Raw genomic sequence first — 18066 nt, 5'->3', positions numbered from 1 at the left:
CGATTCGTCGGTACGGGCAGTGTCGCAGAATGTGGCCGGCCTCACCGCAGTGGAAGCATAATGGCCGGTTGTTTGCAGTCCTCCAGGCGTCGCACTTCCTGGGGCTTGGGGGTCGTTGGTAGGCTTGGCGTGCGGGGGCCAAGGGGCGGCTTTCATGAACAGGAGGGTAGCGGCGAGGGCTCGGAAAGTCATTACGTCGGGGCGCAGGGCGACGTAATGCACCAGCGTAGTTCATTGCTGTTGCCTCTTGAGCTGGAACAGTCGCAGCCGTCGATTGAGGAACGCCCAGCGCCTGCTGAACTTCTTCACGGACGACGTCCGCGAGCGTCGCCACCTGGGGTTGTTGCGATGATGGCAACATTCGGCGGAGCTCCTCTCGCACGATCTCCCGGATTATGTCCCGAAGGTTTTCTCCGCTTGGGTAGTGGCATGAGTAGTCTGGTTGAAATGGTCGCTCGAAGTGGCGCATCCGGGTGTCCAACGTCTTCTCGATGGTCGATGCTTCACTTTCAAATTCTTCCACAGTTTTCGGCGGGTTCCGGACAAGCCCCGCAAAAAGCGACTCTTTAACTCCTCGCATTAGGAATTTAACTCTCTCACCTTCGGTCAAGTTAGGGTCGGCGCGGCGAAACAGGCGTTTCATCTCCTCTACGTAGACCAGGACGGGCTCGTTAGGTAGTTGAATTCTTGATTGGAGGAGGGCCTGAGCTCTTTCTTTTCGGACAGAACTTGTAAAGGCCGTCAAGAACTGTGCTTTGAATGTCTCCCAATCCTTGAAAGAAGTCTCGTGATTTTCAAACCAAACTCGGGCATGTCCTTGAAGAACAAAGTAGACCTGCCCGAGTTTCGCAGCGCCGTTCCAGCCGTTGAAATCTGCCACACGGTCGAAAAGGTCCATCCAATCTCCCGCATCTTCATCCGGTAGTCCATGGAAGCAGGGGGGCTCACGGGGTTGGACGAAAACCACCGGTGCTGTAGGCTGGGCCATTGTCAGTGTCGATGCCTTCCGAGATCGAATGGGGTCAGGCAGCAGACCGTGTTCGGGTTGTAGGCCTTGAAGTCGGTGGCTGGCTCGGTGACCTGTAGGCTGGTCTTCCAGGGCGACAGGAACACGGCTTGGGTCTTCGCTTGAAGGATCAAATGCAGCACCTCCACCAGATGTCACGTAGTAGTGACGAGGTCGACGACACAAATGAAGAGGTCGATAATTGCACTAAAGAAACTCTTTATTTGGGCTGACTTGCGCCCGCAAAAGAACTAAGCAACTCGGCGGCGGCGATAGAAAGAGAAGTTTATTTGGTACCTTGAACGTACATTTGAAACCACAGACGATCGTGGGTGCGATGTTTATACAGTCGTCAATAATACACGCTATTCACTGTGCTCAAACAAAGGGTAATAATAACCGTAGCCAAAGCTGTCCGTATGGCCTCTCTTCGCTTAAAGGAAATAAAACTCACACGCACATCAAGGTGTGGAAACTATCCCCCAAAAGAAAAAGCCGTTTGACAGGGCGACCGATTACATCCCATAAAGGCGCAATATAAGCTTGAATACTGCGCCTACTCAAGACCTCGGGTGCAAGCTTAAGAAAGGGGGGGGGGGAAAGGGGATACGAGGCTCGCAGGCTAGTACAGCAAGGCCGGCATCTTCAGCCTGTTGTCACCTACAACAAAGAAGCGCGTATGCCAACGCCGCAGAAACCGCGCCTCACCATCTCTTTCTAGCTGATCAGACACGTACTTCCAGATGACGAGGCGCAGATTCCGCAGCGCCGGGTACATTGCGCGAGCAGGAGTCCGACGTGCCTCAGCGAGGCAGCGACGCCGCCACAGTACATACATGGTGGCGGCGACAACTAAACGTGGAAAAAGGCCACGCTGGCGTCTTGTGCCAGGGCCTACGCGAACTCTAAACATGCGCTGCACGAGGCGCCACATAGTGCGTGCAACAACACATTCAAAGAAAACATGCTGCAACGTTTCTACGCCACCGCAATTGGCGCATCTATCGTTGGGTACCACGCCCCACCTGGCGAGGCGCTGGCGCGTGGGAAGAACCCCCCAGCGCCTGTTCCACTCAAAATCTACAACTTCATTGGGCATTCGGCCTGTCGCCAATGCCCGCCATTTGGAGATGGCTGTCATCCGGATTTCATCCGGTGTAAGGCGTGCACACGCGATTTGTTCGCTAATCTGAATGGGTGGCGTGTCTGTAAGGCTCGCATCAGGTAAGTCGGCGTCTAACGCCTCTTTCATTCCCGCGACAGCGCGATAGAAAGAGGACGGCCTCTCTGCTTGGGGGCCTACATGCCTTCCAGGGTTGAAAGCCCGACGTGCCGTGCTTAACCAGTAGACGAGTAGTGAGCGTCCTGGGTAAGACTCCCTTGTGAGAAGGGAACCCACTAACCTCACTGCCAGCACCCGCGACACAGTAGGGATGCACGGCAATCCAAGGCCTCCCCTGTTTGTCGGCAGTGTTAACAAGTGACGGGCAACCAACGCAGTCCGGCCGTCCCACACAAAGGCGCCTACAAGAGACGCGAGGCGGCCCGCTGTACGGCGCGGAATTATTGCGACGCGTGCCACATAAAAAGCGAAAGCGCACACACGAGTTTTCACAACCGTGGCTTTTGCCCTTAGTGAGAGGCTGAAAAGTGCGGCCTCCGAAAGAGCGCGTGTTGCTCGCAACACAACCTCTTCCCAAGTACGGGAAGAAACTCCACTTGTTTCGAACAATATCCCCAACACACGGACTGCGGCCACAAAGTTCACCGCCACAGGCAGTGGATCTCTGAAAGACCCAAAGCGCAGCGCCTGGCTTTTACTAGGGTTGAGCTGTGCACCTGACAGAAGAGCGTATTGGTCAAAGGTGGATAGGAAGACTCGGAAGCTCTCGCTGTCCCGAACAAAAACACAGATATCATCCGCATACGCGGAAACCACTAGCGTTTCCTGTCCTACCATTGGGAAGCCCCGAATTCGTTTGTCGGCGACTACATTACTCAGAAAAGGATCCAGAGCAAGCACGAAAAGGGCCGGTGAGAGCGGGCACCCTTGTCTTACCCCTCGTGTTACCGCAAAACTGCCTGCGATGGTGCCATTGAGGACGAGTTGGCTGGTTAAACCATTATATAGTGATCTTATGAGTCGTACAAATTCAGTCGATAAGCCAAAGCAACTAAGCACATTAAAGAGATAGCTGTGATCTACGTTATCAAAAGCCTTCGCCTGGTCTAAAGCAACGAATATACCACTGACATTTTTGGCATTTGCGTAAGCGAATACATCTCTCGTTAACGTAAGGGAGGCAAACACCGACCTACCAGGTACCGCGCAGGACTGGTAAGGGCTTACCAGGTCCTCTAAGTAGGCTCGCAGCCTTCTGACAAGTAGAGTGGCAATCAGTTTATAATCAGTGTTCAGGAGGGTAACTGGTCGCCAAGACGCTGGGCTTGATGGTGTGAAGCCGTCCTTTAGGAGCAAGATGATGCGCCCAGCGTTAAACGAGGGTGGTTTCGTGCCATTTGAAAGAAAACCGTTTACAAGCTTAAGAAGCAAACCTCCGATGATGTCGAAAAAGGTGGTGTAAAAACCTGCCACTATCCCATCTGGACCAGGCGCAGTTGACTGATTCATGGCCCCTAAAGCGTCGCGCACCTCCTCCATAGTAGCTGGAGATGTAAGTGCCACGCGTGCCTCTTCAGGAACCTGAGGGAGGGGCCCGCAGAAGGAGCTGACAGCTTCTTCATAGCCTTCGCGTTGGTCGACGCCCTGGGAAGAAAACAGGGCAGCAAAATGGCTGCAAAAGATGCGCTGGATATCGGCTTCATCTGAAGAGGGAGTACCATCTTCCAAGATTACTTCATCCACTTGCGGTGGCCGAACTTTAGACTGACCTTGCGAGCGCGCGTAACCAATGTCAGCTGTGTCAACAAGGGGAATGCGTGAACCTGCTGCCATACGTGATGAGCGGGAGCTGTTCTCAAGGATGCGATGATACCGAGTGCGCAGTGTATCAAGATACTCTCTCATTGCGAAAGTTAACTCGCCGCCATCGCGTACAATCCGCATACGTCTGAGGACGTCATTGAGCGCCGTAGTAACACGGACGCGCCGCGCTTTCCCCGTGAGCACGAGAATGTCTCGCCATCGTGACTTGAGGGTATCCCAGCCTGTGGGAGTCCAGTCAGTCACATCCGCTACCAATGCCCGCAGTTCCGCGCGAATCGTAGTAATGCACTCATCATCATGCAGTATGGATGCGTCCATTCGCCACATTAGTGGGCTGTTGGAGCGTCCAGGCGCCCCCTGTAGAGTGACCATTACTGGGAGATGGTCGCTAATATTTCCGACCGCTGCAGGAAAGGGCAGCACCTCACACTCAAGCAAATTGGCCAGCAGGGTAGAGGGGACGTAAACTCGGTCTAGCCGGCTAGCACTCCGACCCCTAGTGCGCGTTGCCACAAAATTGTCCCCATGTAGTGCGACCCATGTGTCCTGAAGGCACAGGGAGCGGACAAGCTTCCCCAGTTCTTTTGCATGACAATGTGACGCGCCCTGTCCGGGCCCCCTGATGTCGCGCCATGAGTCCAAAACACAGTTAAAGTCTCCAAGCAGGACGTGTGGAACATCATCCAAAAAATGTGGCGCAATGGATTTGAAGAACTCGTTCGTCAAACTACGCGTGACCGGCGCGTAAACGTTGACGAAACGAGTCCTCCGGCCGTCCAAAAAAACGTCCACCGCAATCAAGCGACCATCGAGACCGAATGTGCAGTGAGCACTCGATCTGAATGCAGGGTTAAGAAAAACGACACCCACGCCGCAAAACCGCGAGTCCGTCAGAGAAAAAAAAGGCATCAACATTAAAATAAGAACGAAAGGAAATGACATCTGCAGGTGTACGAAAATTGCATTCCTGCAAGAACAAAGCATCAACTTGATACAAACGTGCGAGGTGTAGCACTTGCCGCTGCTTATCGGGATTACGGAATCCTTGCACGTTAAAAGTAAGAAAGCGAAACCTAGCCATCATAACAAATGAGTGAATGAAACCAAAACAGCAAAGAAACGCAGCTGGAGAACAAACAAAACGGCGAAGGACTCACGATATAGTTCTGCGGACCAAGTTTGCGAGTGCACCCTGCGTCGGCGCCATGGAAAGGCATGACGGTGTCCGACAGGTCCCCGCTGAGGTTCCGGCTGTTAGCTCGACGACGACGCGGCAGCGACGATACACGGACCATGGGCGGCGAAAACGTCCAGTCAGAACGAGTGGCTATGGAAAAAAGCACACAGTCACACTCGAACCCACACACACTGCACCGCACGCACCGTCCATCGTTCACCACCGGCGCCGGCGAAGCCGTAGTCCCGATAAGATAGCAGTGGCTGGGGTGGAGCGCCAAGGTTGCGGCGCTTCGGCCACCGCAAAGCGGGAAAGGATGAGGTTGGCCGTCACGGCCTGTCACCTTGAAGAGTGGCGCCATAGCACTCACGTCTCGGAAAACGAGACGTCCATCGGTGCGTCGTTCTCAGCGGTCTTCGGCTTCTTTTTTGGGGCCGAGGGCGTCGTCACGCTTGCTCCACCATCCGATGCCGAGTGCTGGCGCTTTGTTTCGTCAGCGCCATCCAAAAGTAATGTTTTCCGCACACTTGTGCGTTGGGTCTTGGGAGCACTTGCGCCCAACTCGCGCAACGACCCGGGCAGGAGACTAGGTGTTCTGGGAAGCTGAGGTTCATGGCTGTAGTCTTCCGACTGGGCATGCACGGTAGCTCCAGGGGAGGGGAAAGCCGCCGACTCCGAACAGGCCTCGGGCAGAGCGCTCTCCTTCGTAATGGGTGCGTTCAGAGCCGCACCCTCGTATGTCGGTGTGGCGGGAAGGTACGACGCGTCCGAGTCAGTCACTGACGAGAAGGACGCACGCGACGACTCGTCGTCGGACGTAACTTCCGAGCTCCTGACGTCGGATTCCGGCGACTGGGCGGCGGTGGACGCCCTGTCCAGTTCGCCCTCAGAATGTGTAGTGGGGGTTCTACTTGACACTACCGAGGGCTCATTGAGGACTGTCACGGCGGCGTTTCCACCTTGGTGCGACATGGTATCAGGCGTAGCAGCGGCCGCATACGAGCGCGGCATCACGCAGTCCTTGGTCACGTGGTTACCGCCGCACCGTTTACACGCTGCTTGGCACGCCTCTGTCTCGTGGCCGTACGTGGAGCAGCGGCCACAACGTGCCGCGGTGCAGGAAGCACCAAAATGGCCCTCTGCGCCGCACTTGGAGCACACTCGCTTCATCCCACGATACTCCAGCATCGCACGGTGCCCAGCGACAGTGATGAAGTTGGGTGGTGCCCGGAGCATGTCTAGCTTTACCAGCCTCGCTCCGGTACGCACATGACTCTTTCCCTTGAAAACCGGCTCGGTCACAGCGCGGACCTTGCCGTACGGACTTAGAGCGGCGGCGAGGGAGTCGTCGCTCACTGACGGGGGTAGACGGAACACCGTCACGTAAACCACTGGAGCAGCCATTTGCGCCAGTGGTACTTGCTTTCCAGCGACGAGGATTGCGCCCGCCGCTACCATCTTAGTTGCTTGAGCCATCGACGAGACGGCAGCAAGGAACTTTGTTCCGCCGAGGTGCTGCAGGTACTGCAGACCCCCGACACCGACGACTGCCTCGAGTGCATCAATTAGGTCGTCCGCCGGAGCAGGCTCCGGTAGGGTGAACTGAAAGCATTGCGCTTTCGTAGGTCGCTGGACTGGAGGCGGCAGGTCCATGGCTGCCCTAGCCCCGGACACCACAGCTGGAAGCGTGGCGCCTGGGCCCTGTACCTGGCAGCGGGGACTCCGAGGACGAGTTGGATCCGGGGGCCGCCGGAGTAGGCGTCACTGAAGGCAGTTCGACGACGGCGATAGCAACGTGCTCGTCGATCGTCGAACAAAGAATGCTCGTCACACTCGGCAACGCTCAATTTAAAGGCTGCACAGAAGAATCTAGATAACGTCGCAAACAGCTACCAGCACGGGCTGGATCATTGTGGAAAGACAAGCGAGTGGCCGGAACCTTCGAGACAGATCTCGGTGCGTCTTGCGCTACAACAAAACTGATAAAGGTGCGACTCGCGACATCGAGCAGTAACAAGCAAAGATTACAGAACTGATACGCGGTCCAGAATCAGAGTGATAAGCCTGTATGCCGGCGGCTGTTAAAAAACAACAAATATTGTTTTGCAGGTTTCGCGGCAATATTGTCAAACATAAACCCTGACTGCTCATTGCAGGGTCAAATTCTAAAGTTAAAGCTCAGCTATTTTGGTCATCTGATGAGAAGAGAGAAGTCGCTGGAGAAAGATTTGATGTTGGGAAAGGTTGAGGGTCACCGGAGAAGAGGTAGGCAGCGAACGCGATGGTTAGATGGCATCCTCGAGGCACTGCATATGAAGTTATGTGATGTTAGGAAGATATTGATAGACCGGAAAGCGCGGCGTGATATGGTCCATAGGGTCACGAAGAGTCGGACACGACTGAACAACTGAACTGAACTGAACTGATGTTAGCAAAAGCGAGAAAATGCGCGTATGTTGCCTATATGTGCTGCGGATTAGTGTGATAACAGAAAACTCGTTGCATGTATAGATACTTCCAATATATTTTGCACTTGTTGTGTATTTCGCCTCAATAGATAGTCAAGAAGCCGGAATTTAGTGTCGTAGTTAGTTTTGAAGAAGTAGACTTTACATTTGTCTTGTGTCGAAGGACACACTGATATGAATTAGTACACGTTTAAAGTGAAAAATGCATCTTTGTTTTCTAATGCGCAACGTCCAGCTCCGAGTTACAGTTCCTGAACGGTTTATGTCGACTTATGTCTGCGTGGCGCACGAGAAAGGTACTGATGACAAAATGACAATACCAAATGTTATGCAGCTGCCCACAGCCCATGTCTATTAATGATATTATGACGCAGTCCTCCGTACACCTCGGAGAATGCGATCGGCATAAAAGGTTATCCCGTGCCGTTAAGTCGGACAGACAGCGGACCTCTTTTATTTACTGAAAATAATCGAGGTTCGATTCGCAGGAATAATAAAAAAAACTAATCGACATTTCACTTAGTATACATATATTATGTTGAGGCATGAAAAGGAAAGAAAAATAAAGAACCTCTCACCGTGCCACTTTCACTTAGTATACAGACGAAAATACAGCCTTTTATACACTCTCATTTCAGTGCGTTTTAAATTAATTAAATAATGTCAAAGGCAGCTTCATTGCCTCGTGCACACCTGTCCATAACACAAATAGGCTATCCTTGAAGAAATAAGAATATTTGTTTTTCAAGAGGTACGAATGGAAAAGCCTCTCACCCTCGCGCAGACCGAGTACAGCTCACTAACCATAAAAACGCAACATAGACAGCGAAAAATGTATTCATTGTGTTAATCCGCATTAGGTTATGCGGCAACAGAATATACTTCTGCAAAATTTCATCTTGGAAAAGGATAATCTAGAGAAATAATAAGTCCGTTAAAGGACTCACGAATTTTGTATTGCACTGCATTTACTTGAACTGAATTTCGGTTAAAAGTATGGAAGCAAAGGGAAAAGGCTAGAAGCCTGACAAAGGCTCCTTATGCAGTTCGGCCCACAGGTAGCAGAATCACGAACAGCTACAATTACAAACATAAATTACTTGTAACTAAACAATGTATATGTTAATCCGATGCATCAGGAACTATTTTGGACCTCTGATACAATACCCTAAATGATAGAATGTCCCGAGAACGGCTCAGGAAAAAATAAATCCACAAGCGAGGTAGACGTCAGAAATTATATTTCTATTGGAAGTATCAGTAACAGCGAGCGCGAGACATAACGACGCAATAAAGTCATAATACAGATGTAAAAGTGCGACATCATTTTAGCGGAAACAAAGGTTCGACGAAACAGTAATAAAACGTCACCAGCATGAACAAAGTACTATAAAACAAATAAAATTAACTTCAGTTTCTCTCGGTGATATATTCATGAGCGCTCTTTGGAAATTGGATTCTTAAAGTCTAATAGGTTTTCAATGCGATAAATTAAAAAAAGGTCTTTAAAACTGTACGTACTGCCTTTCACAATTTGTCCTCACCCTATGTGTCCTCGGGCGATGTGTTGGGAAGCAATACACTGCCGAGCAGTTTGCAACGCTGTAAAGTTGTTCGTTTGGACATGTTGCAGGATCCAATTGATTAGTCTTTATTACAGATAATTTTGAAAAAGAAATCTTGCTCTAAATGTAGACGATGCTCGTAATAGCTTTCATTCATACGCAAGGCTCGCTTTCGTAGGGCAATCAACTTCTGAACATTTTGTTTTTGCGCAGTAGCCTCCCACATTAGCAAATTGAATAAGACATTGTGGAAGAAAAACTGCATTACACAGCGACGTTTGCAGCCATTGTGGTTCATTGTGGCTCTGCTGCCAGTTTCGATGACAATCTGTCCTGAAGTGGAATTCAGAAACTTTGCTATTGAACCTGTTCTACGCCCGCCGCCAAAATTGAGGCCAGTATCCGATGTCATTGCCTTATTGATGGCGGCCACTATCATGAACTGTCTTAATGCTGTTTAGTTTTGAATTATTTGTGTAGCAATTTATTCGATGCCACCTATTGAGGACAGGTTACTGCAATATTTTCGTTGTTGCAAGAATAAGCAGCTCGCACAATATTTCAGATATAATTCGCAATCTATGTACTATCACCAAGAAAATAATTAAAGAGCACTGTAGAATCTGCATTGGAGAAGCACGAAAGCATTGATGCTGCTGTTGGTTGATTCTAGTTGCTTAATTCTGTTCTTTGTTACCCATTTTTGTATTTGGTACTTTCGAATAGCGCGCCAACCACTTTATATGCCCTTTTTTGGTTCTACTTGCGGTCGCGTGACGTCACATCCTCTACGTCATATCATTTCACTTCTTGTTTGTTCAATTTAGTCTTTGGTACTTTCAAATTGTGCGTCAATCCCTTTGTATGCGCTTTTTCGGCTCTGATTTCGGTTGCGTGACGTCACATCCTTGACGTCACATTAATTCACTTCTTGCTCACCCATTTTAGTCTTCGGTACTTTCATATAGCGCCACAATTCCTTCTTATGCCCTTTTTCAGCTCTACGTCCGGTTGCGTGACGTCACCTGTTTGACGTCACCCTAATTGACTGTCTTAATTAACTACTTTAGTGTTTGGTACTTTCCAATTGCGCGCCGATCCCTTCCTATACTCTCTTTTGGCTCGAAAGCACGTTGCGTGACGTCGCATATTTGACGCCACCCTAATAGACTGATTTATTTAACTGCTGTAGTATTTGATACTGCCGCGAAATATACAAAGCTGTATTTCTTGTTCTTTGGCAGCCGCAGGCATGCGGCCTTATCACCCTGATTCTGGATCGCGTATCAGTTCTGTATTCTTTGTTTCTTAATGCCCGATGTTGCAAGAAGCACTTTTACCAGTTTCGTTGTCGCGCAAGATGCGCCGAGTTCTGTCTCGAAGATGCCAATCACTCGCGTATATGCTTCTACACTGTTCCATGTTGTGCTAGTAGCAGTCTGCGACGTTATCTAGATTGTTCTGAGCAGCCTTTAAATTGAGCGTTGAGGAATGCGACGGGCATTTTTAGTTCGACAATCGACGAGCATGTTCGCTGCTATCGCCGCCGTCGATTTGCTTAGTTCTTTTACAGGTGCAAGTCAGCCCAATAAGGAGTTTCTTCAGTGCAATCACCGACTCTTCATTTGTGCCATCGACCTTGTCACCACCAAGTGACATCTGGTGAAGGCGCTGCTTTTGATCCTTCAAGCGAAGACCCCAGCCTTGTCCCTGTCGCCCTCGGGGACCAGTCTACAGGTCACGGAGGCAGCAAAGCTCCGATGCTAAGGTCTACAACCCGAACACGGTCTGCTGCCTGACCCAGTTCGACTCCGGAAGGCATCAACTTTGGAAATGGCCCACGCAACAGCACCGGTCGTCTTCGTGCAGACCAGGGAGCCTCACATCTTCAAAGGACTGCCTAGCAAAGATGCGGACGACTGGATGGACCTTTTCGACCGTGTGGCAAAATTCAATGGCTGGAACGACGCTGCGTAACTCTGGCAAGTCTACTTTGTTTTTCAAAGACATGCCCGAGTTTGATTAGAAAATCACGAGAATTCTTTAAAAGATTGGGAGATATTCAATACAGAGTTTGGCCTTTGCAAGTTCTGTCCGAAAAGAAATAGCTCAGGACCTCCTCCACTCAGGACGTCAACTCCCAAACGAGCCCGTCTTGGCCTACATAGGGAAAACGAAGCGCCTCTTTCGCCGCGCCGACCCTAACATGATCGTTGGTGAGAAACTGAAATTTTAATGCGAGGCGTAAGAGTCTCTTTTTGCAAGGCTGGTCAGAAATCCGCCAAAACAATGGCAGAATTCGAAACAGAAGCGTCTATCATCAAGAAGACGTTTGCACACCCGGATGCGTCACTACGAGCGACCACTTCAACAAGACTACTCAAGCCAGTACCCCAGCGCATCTGCAAGCGGAGTAAACCTTCGAGACCTCATCCGGGAAATCGTGCGAGAGGAGCTCCGCCGATTGCTGCCATCATCGCAACAACCCCAGATGGCAACGCTCGCGGACGTCGTTTGTCAAGAAATCTAGCAGGCACTGGGCGTTCCCCAAGCGACGGCTTCACTACAAGAAGCAGTAGTGTGATGAGCTATTCTGCTGCCTTACATCGTCCTGCATTCCGACGTGGCCTTCCAAGCCAACGCGACCTCCTAAGCCGTCGTCACTACCATCCTGCTCCCGAAAGTAGCCCCTTGGCCTCCAGCCTCCAAGTTTATCAATGATCTCCAAACCCTAGGAAGTGCGATGCCTGGAGGTGCGAACAACCGGTCATTATGCTTAAACTGCGGTGAGGTCGGCCACATTCTGAGCCAGTGCCCATACCGGCGAATCGGTCTCCGCGGATTTGCAGTCGACGCTCCATGACCAAGCCCAGGTGAACAACCGCACAAAATCGACAACTATCTGCGTAGCGGTGAGATTGCGCCACCAAGCCGTCGGTTAAGGTACCATCGCCGTACAGGGCCCGCATTGCGTCGCCACGCCGTAACTACGATGACAGCGTGCGTGGAAGGTCCCCAAGCGTTTGCAGGGGAAACGAAATATAGCAACCTTTGGAGTTGAGATTACTTCACAATGAAACCATGGACATCACCCATCGCCTACGACGGGTCACGACGACGCAGTCATTAAATTGCCGATCCACAAGACGAGAACGTCGAAGAGATCCCAACCAGACTTCAAGTTGGCATCGCCGGACAGCGACGTGATGATAGTGTGCACCGGCCGCGACCTCAGCATGAGACGAAGCAGAGATCGAACACCGAAGCCAACGTGCAATACTAGGACGCAAACAAACGACCTTGAGGTTGCTGTCGACGGACGCACAGTTACCGCCCTTGTGGACAATGGAGCCAACTACTCTGTCATCAGTGGAGCTTTCGTCGCCCAGCTCATGAAGGTGACGACCACTTGGGATGACCCGTTAATCCGCACCGCTGGTGGTAACCTTATTACGCCATCGGGGAGGTGCACCGCAATGACTACAGTAAATGGACGTACCTACCCAACCGGCTTCGTCGTCCTACAGCACTGTTCCCGTGACGTGATTCTGGGCTTGGATTTTCAGAACGAACATTGCGCAACCATCGACCTCCGATAAAAACTCATCGAGCTCTCGACCGAAAAAGCGTTACCTGCTAAGAGAACTTCGATGCATCACGTTGCTCTTAACGTCCTCGACGTAGAATTGACCGTACAGCCCCGATTAAGCGTCATCGTCCCTGTGGTTACAAAAGAAGTCAAAATCCCGGGAGGAAACAGTTGTTACAGATATTACAGGACTTGGCATCGCAAAAGGCATCGTCTGTTTCCGTCATGGACACGCTTATGTGCTCGTCCCGAACTACACTGACGAATACCGGCACCTGAACCAGGGCATGGCGATTGCTTTTCTTGACGAGGTAGCGGACACCCCAGACGTCTTCATCCTGCCCAGCCAACTTGAAGACCATGCACCCAACCGAGCCAAGCAGCCCACTTTCGACAATAACCCCGCGCTCCCCCGCGACAGACAAGACCGGATTCGCACTCTTCTTGAAAACTACAGCAAGTCCTTGTCTGCAGCATCGAAGGTGCGAACAAACTCCAGTGGCAAAGCATCGCATCATCACGGACGAAACGCTCGACCGCTACGTCAAAGCCCCTATTGTGCATCGCCGTGAGAACGCCAGGCCACACGCGATCAAGTTGAGGAAATGCTGCGTGATGACGTGATCCAGCCATCGAACAGCCCCTGGGCGGCACCAGTCGTTTTGGTCAAGAAGAAAGACGGCACACTTCGCTTCTGCGTTGATTACCGTCGCTTGAATAGCATAACGAAGAAGGCTGTCTACCATCTTCCCCGCATCGACGGCAGACTGGACCAGCTCTGTAACGCTAAGTACTTCTCGTCGATAGACCTGAAGAACGGGTACTGGCAAATTGAGGTCGACGAAAGAGACCGCGTTTAACACACTAGACGGGCTCTGCGAGTTGAAGGTAATGCCATTCAGCCTCTGCTTTGCACTAGCGATGTTTCAGCGTTGTTGGCTGGCTTAAAGTGGCAAATTTGTCTAGTGTGCTTAGACGACATTGTCGTCTTCCCTTTTGAACTTTGAAGGACATCTTAGAATGCTTCGAACAGTACGTGACGCAATCAAGTCCTCAGGTTTAAGGTTGAAAGCAGGAACGTGTCACTTCGCCTACGGGGAGATGTTGTTTTTGGGTTATATCGTCAGCAAGGAGGGAGTTCGCCATCTCACCACTGAAAACAGCAGCAATCAAACAGTTTCCAAAGACCGGTGATCAGAAAGCTGTGCGCCGAATCCTCAGACTGTGCGCATATTACCGACCATTCGTCAAGACATTTTCACGCCTCGCCGAACCTTTGACGCCGCTTACAAAGGCAAGCGGCCATTTCAATGGGAAGCACCGCAAGCGGAAGCCTTCGAGGAACTTAAGCGCCGTCTACAGTCCCCTTCCTGTTCTAGGCCACTTTAATGAGAACGCCTAGACTTAGATAAATACCGACGCGAGCAGTCTGGGGCTAGGCGCCGTTCTCATTCAGAAGAATGCCGGACAGGAGAAAATAATCACCTACGCTAGCAGGTCCCTTTCGAAAACCGAAGCCGATTACTCAACCACCGCGAAGGAGTGCCTTGCGATCATCTGGGCCGCTTCAAAGTTCCGCCCCTACTTATACGGCCGACCATTCACGGTGAGCGATAACCACGCGCTCTGCTGGCTGGAAAATTTAAAAGACCCATCCGGCCGCCTTGCCCGATGGAGCCTACGTCTTCAAGAATTCGACATCACAGTCATCTACAAGTCAGGCCGCAAACACTCTGATCCAGACTGCTTGTCACGAGCTTCCATTAATGCGCCAGTGAAATAAGATGACGAAGACGACTTTTTGGGACTGGTAAGCGCCAGAAGTTTCGCAAAACAACAGCGATCAGACCCTGAGCTGGAAGCGCTAGCTGATTACTTAGAAGAAAAGACCGCTTGCCCTCCTGCTGTGTTCAGGTGACATTTATCATCGTTCGCGTTAAGCAATGGGCTCCTCGTGAAGAACTTGGCACACAACAGGACCGCGCAGCTTCTTGGTGTGCCTAAAAACGTCCGTCAGGAAATTCTGCAGGTGCTGCACGATGAGCCCCCACCAGGTACTCTCGGCTTTACGCGCACCCTGCGTGGAATCCAGGAGAAGTACTACTGACCGCGACTGCCTGCCGAAGTTGCCCACTACGTGAAAACATGTCGTGAGTTCCAACGACGCAAGACGCCGCCGATCAGACCAGCAGGGCTACTAAAACCGATTCCGCCCCCAACCCTGCCCTTTCAATAAGTTGGGAGGGATATCCTCGGCCCCTATCCATCTTCGTCTATGGGTAACAGGTGGATCATCGTGGTCACTGACTACCTTATCCGTTACGTCGAAGCAAAGCCACTACCCAAAGGAACCGCGGCAGAAGTCGGCAAATGTTCTGCCGAACAAATTCTCTGGCGCCACGGCGCCCCAGAAGTGCTCATCACGGACAGGGGAACGGCTTTTAGGCAGAGTTGACGGGAGCCATCCTGGAATAGTCATACAAGCCATCAACGAAGAACTGCGTACCATCCCCGGACCAATGGCCTTACGGAGCGCCTGAAAAAAAACGATCGCTGACATGATCGCCATGTACGTCGACGCTGAACACAAGACCTGGGACGCCATCTTGCCGTACATGATCTTCGCGTATAACACGGCAGTCCAGGAGGCGTTCATGCTTGTGTACGGCAGGGAGTTCACAACGACGGTCGACGCAATGCTGCCGCACATAACCAACGAGGACAACTTTGACGTCGCCGCCTACCTGCAGCGTGCAGAGGAAGCCCGACGACTCGCACGGCTGTGTATTAAAGACCAACAGCACACCGACACCCGACGATATAACTTACGATGACGCCACGCTGAGTAGAATCCAGGAAACCAAGTGTGGGTTTGGACTCCAATTCTCCGCCGTGGGCTAGGTGAAAGGCTACTGCGTCGATACTTTGGGCCATAAAAAATCCTTCGCCGCGTCGGACAACTCGACTATGAAGTCATTTCCCATGGTACGACAGCATCACAACGATGACGCGCGCGCCCTGAAATCGTATATGTTGTTCGTCTGAAGCCTTATTACGCGCGTTAAAGAATCCGTGATGTATTTTGTAATGTTTTAGTTAAGTTGCTTTGTTTATTTTGAACATTTAGACTGTTTTTTTAAGGGGGGAGTAATACCGCGAGACCTACAAACCTGTATTTGTTTTTTTTTTTTGGCAGCCGCAAGCATGCGGTCTTGTCACTGTGATTCTGGATCGCGTATCAGTTCTTTATTCTTTCTTTCTTAATGCCCGATGTTGCGAGAAGCACCTTTATCACTTTCGTTGTCGCGCAAGATGCGCCGAGATCTGTCTCGAAGATTCCAAACACTCGCGTATGTTTCTACAATGCTCCAGGTTGTGCTGGTAACAGCTGGCGACGATTCACAGATGGTTCTGAGCAGCCTTTAAAATGAGCGTTGACGTGTGCGACGGGCATTCTTAGTTCGACTATCGACGAGCATGTTTGCTGCTATCGCCGCTGCCGAGTTGCTTAGCTCTTTTGCGGGTGCAAGTCAGCCCAATAAAGAGTTTCTTGAGTGCGATCACCGAATCTTCATTTGTGCTATCGACCTTGTCACCACCACATGACAATAGATTCAAATGTGGCGCCAAGCCATTCGCTAATGAGAACATTTTCGCCTTTAAGTTTTAGATTTTTTGCTCTAAATAATTACCTGACTAACCTTTCGGCCTAATTATTTTTCGCACACATTACACCATCCTCTATCGATTAACACCACTCATTAACCTCTATGACATCTGGATTACTCACAACTGCTGCAGACATGATTTTGCAAATTTTGGCCAATCCCTTCCTATGCCTTTATCCGGATCTACTTCCGGTTGCGTGACGTCACATCATCTACGTCACATTAATTCACTTCTTGTTTATTCACTTTAGACTTTGGTACTTACAAATTGTGCGGCAATCCCTTCCTATGCCCTTTTTCGGCACTACTTCCGGTTGCATGACGCCATATTGTTGACGTCACCTTAATTGACTGATTTAATTACCTACTTTTGTAACTGATACATTCAAGTAAGGCGCCAAGCTATAAGCTGAGACCATTTTCGCCCTTACTTTTTAATTTTTTGCCTCAAATTTATTACCTAATCAACTTATTAGCCTGATAATTTTTTGCTCACATTACGTCACCCTCTATCGATAGACAGAGCTCATTAAGCTCTACGGTATTTCAATTACTCACAACTGCTGCGGACACAATTTCGCATGTTTGCCTCTGATTAATTACCCAATTTGTTTGTTAGTCTAATTAATATTTCTCACACACATTACGTCACCCTCTATTCATTGACACAACTCTTTAACCTCTACCACTTCTCAGTTACTCATAACTGCTGCGGACAACTTTTACATTTTTCGCCAGTAAATATTTGCCTAATGACGAATTGGCCTAATTATTCTTTCTGGAGCAACATTGCATCAGCCTCTATCGATTGACACCACTCGTTAACCTCTGCCACTTCTCAATTACTTGCAACTGCTGCAGACACGATTTTGCGGACGCGGCCTGCGGACACGGTCTACGGACAGAAATTTGTGAGCATAGGAAAGTAACTCTTTCGCGTTAATAACGAATTGCATAAAAAGCCTAAGAAAATAATGAATAACATAAAAAGCCCACCATAAAGCACAGGAGACATGCATTCACTTGAAATTGTGTCAATAAAAACGCGTTAAATTGAGCACAGTCTAGACTGTGTTCGGAAGGCTCTCTTATAAAGCTTCCGAGCACCACCCGACCTCGTTGTGTTGCAACAGCAACCTGTTACGGGAGCATGGTTTGCGCAGCTTGTTGCTACGCAGGACGTAGAAATGGGTACGACCCCAGACGCTCCGGCAAGTCGACGACAAATTCGCCACGATCGCAGCACCGGATAACCTTGCCGCATCGGCACCTTTACCAAGTGAGGCGGGAGGTGTCATTCTGGGGGACACGAGACCTCAGTTTCTACGTACTTGAAAAAAGGCGAGCAGGGTTTTGAAATTCGAGAGCGTATACGTAAAGAACTTACACATTCCACTGATTTTCGGTGAATGCTACTACTTAAAATGAAGTGATGACATCGCTGACCTCTGCGAGGTATTGGCAGATAGCAGGACATAAGATCGGAAGATCTATGTCGCAAGGCGGTAATTGCTTTTGTGCTTTGAGAAGGAGTTTAAGTCGCAGCTGTCATTTCTACTTGCGGTATGCTGCGAGTTAGCAATCGTTAAAGCGGATACACTTTTGACATTCGATTGCCCAAGACCTAATAATTAAAAGAACTTCCA

General features: G+C 50.3%; 2 protein-coding genes across 2 annotated transcripts in view; one reads left to right on the top strand and one right to left on the bottom strand.

Annotated features, from left to right (window-relative positions):
* LOC146200875 (endothelin-converting enzyme 1-like) overlaps positions 1 to 18066 on the top strand; it is a 182286-nt gene that overhangs the window by 86980 nt on the left and 77240 nt on the right. The window lies entirely within an intron of this gene.
* Positions 1746 to 6991, bottom strand: LOC146200876 (uncharacterized). Its single transcript, XM_084595610.1, has one exon. It carries the CDS (start codon positions 6781 to 6783, stop codon positions 5497 to 5499), a length of 1287 nt encoding a protein of 428 aa, XP_084451736.1. The 5' UTR covers positions 6784 to 6991; the 3' UTR covers positions 1746 to 5496.

The sequence above is a fragment of the Amblyomma maculatum genome, chromosome 2 (genome assembly GCF_055883805.1).
Source record: "Amblyomma maculatum isolate TAMU_Amacu chromosome 2, ASM5588380v1, whole genome shotgun sequence".
Taxonomy (NCBI): Eukaryota; Metazoa; Arthropoda; class Arachnida; order Ixodida; family Ixodidae; genus Amblyomma; species Amblyomma maculatum.
The sequence above is the reverse complement of the archived record's forward strand: the minus strand, read 5'-3'. Positions and strand labels throughout refer to the sequence as shown.

Excerpts from the sequence above, each read along its gene's own strand:
- LOC146200876 (XM_084595610.1), bottom strand. The coding sequence starts at position 6,783 with ATGGACCTGCCGCCTCCAGTCCAGCGACCTACGAAAGCGCAATGCTTT.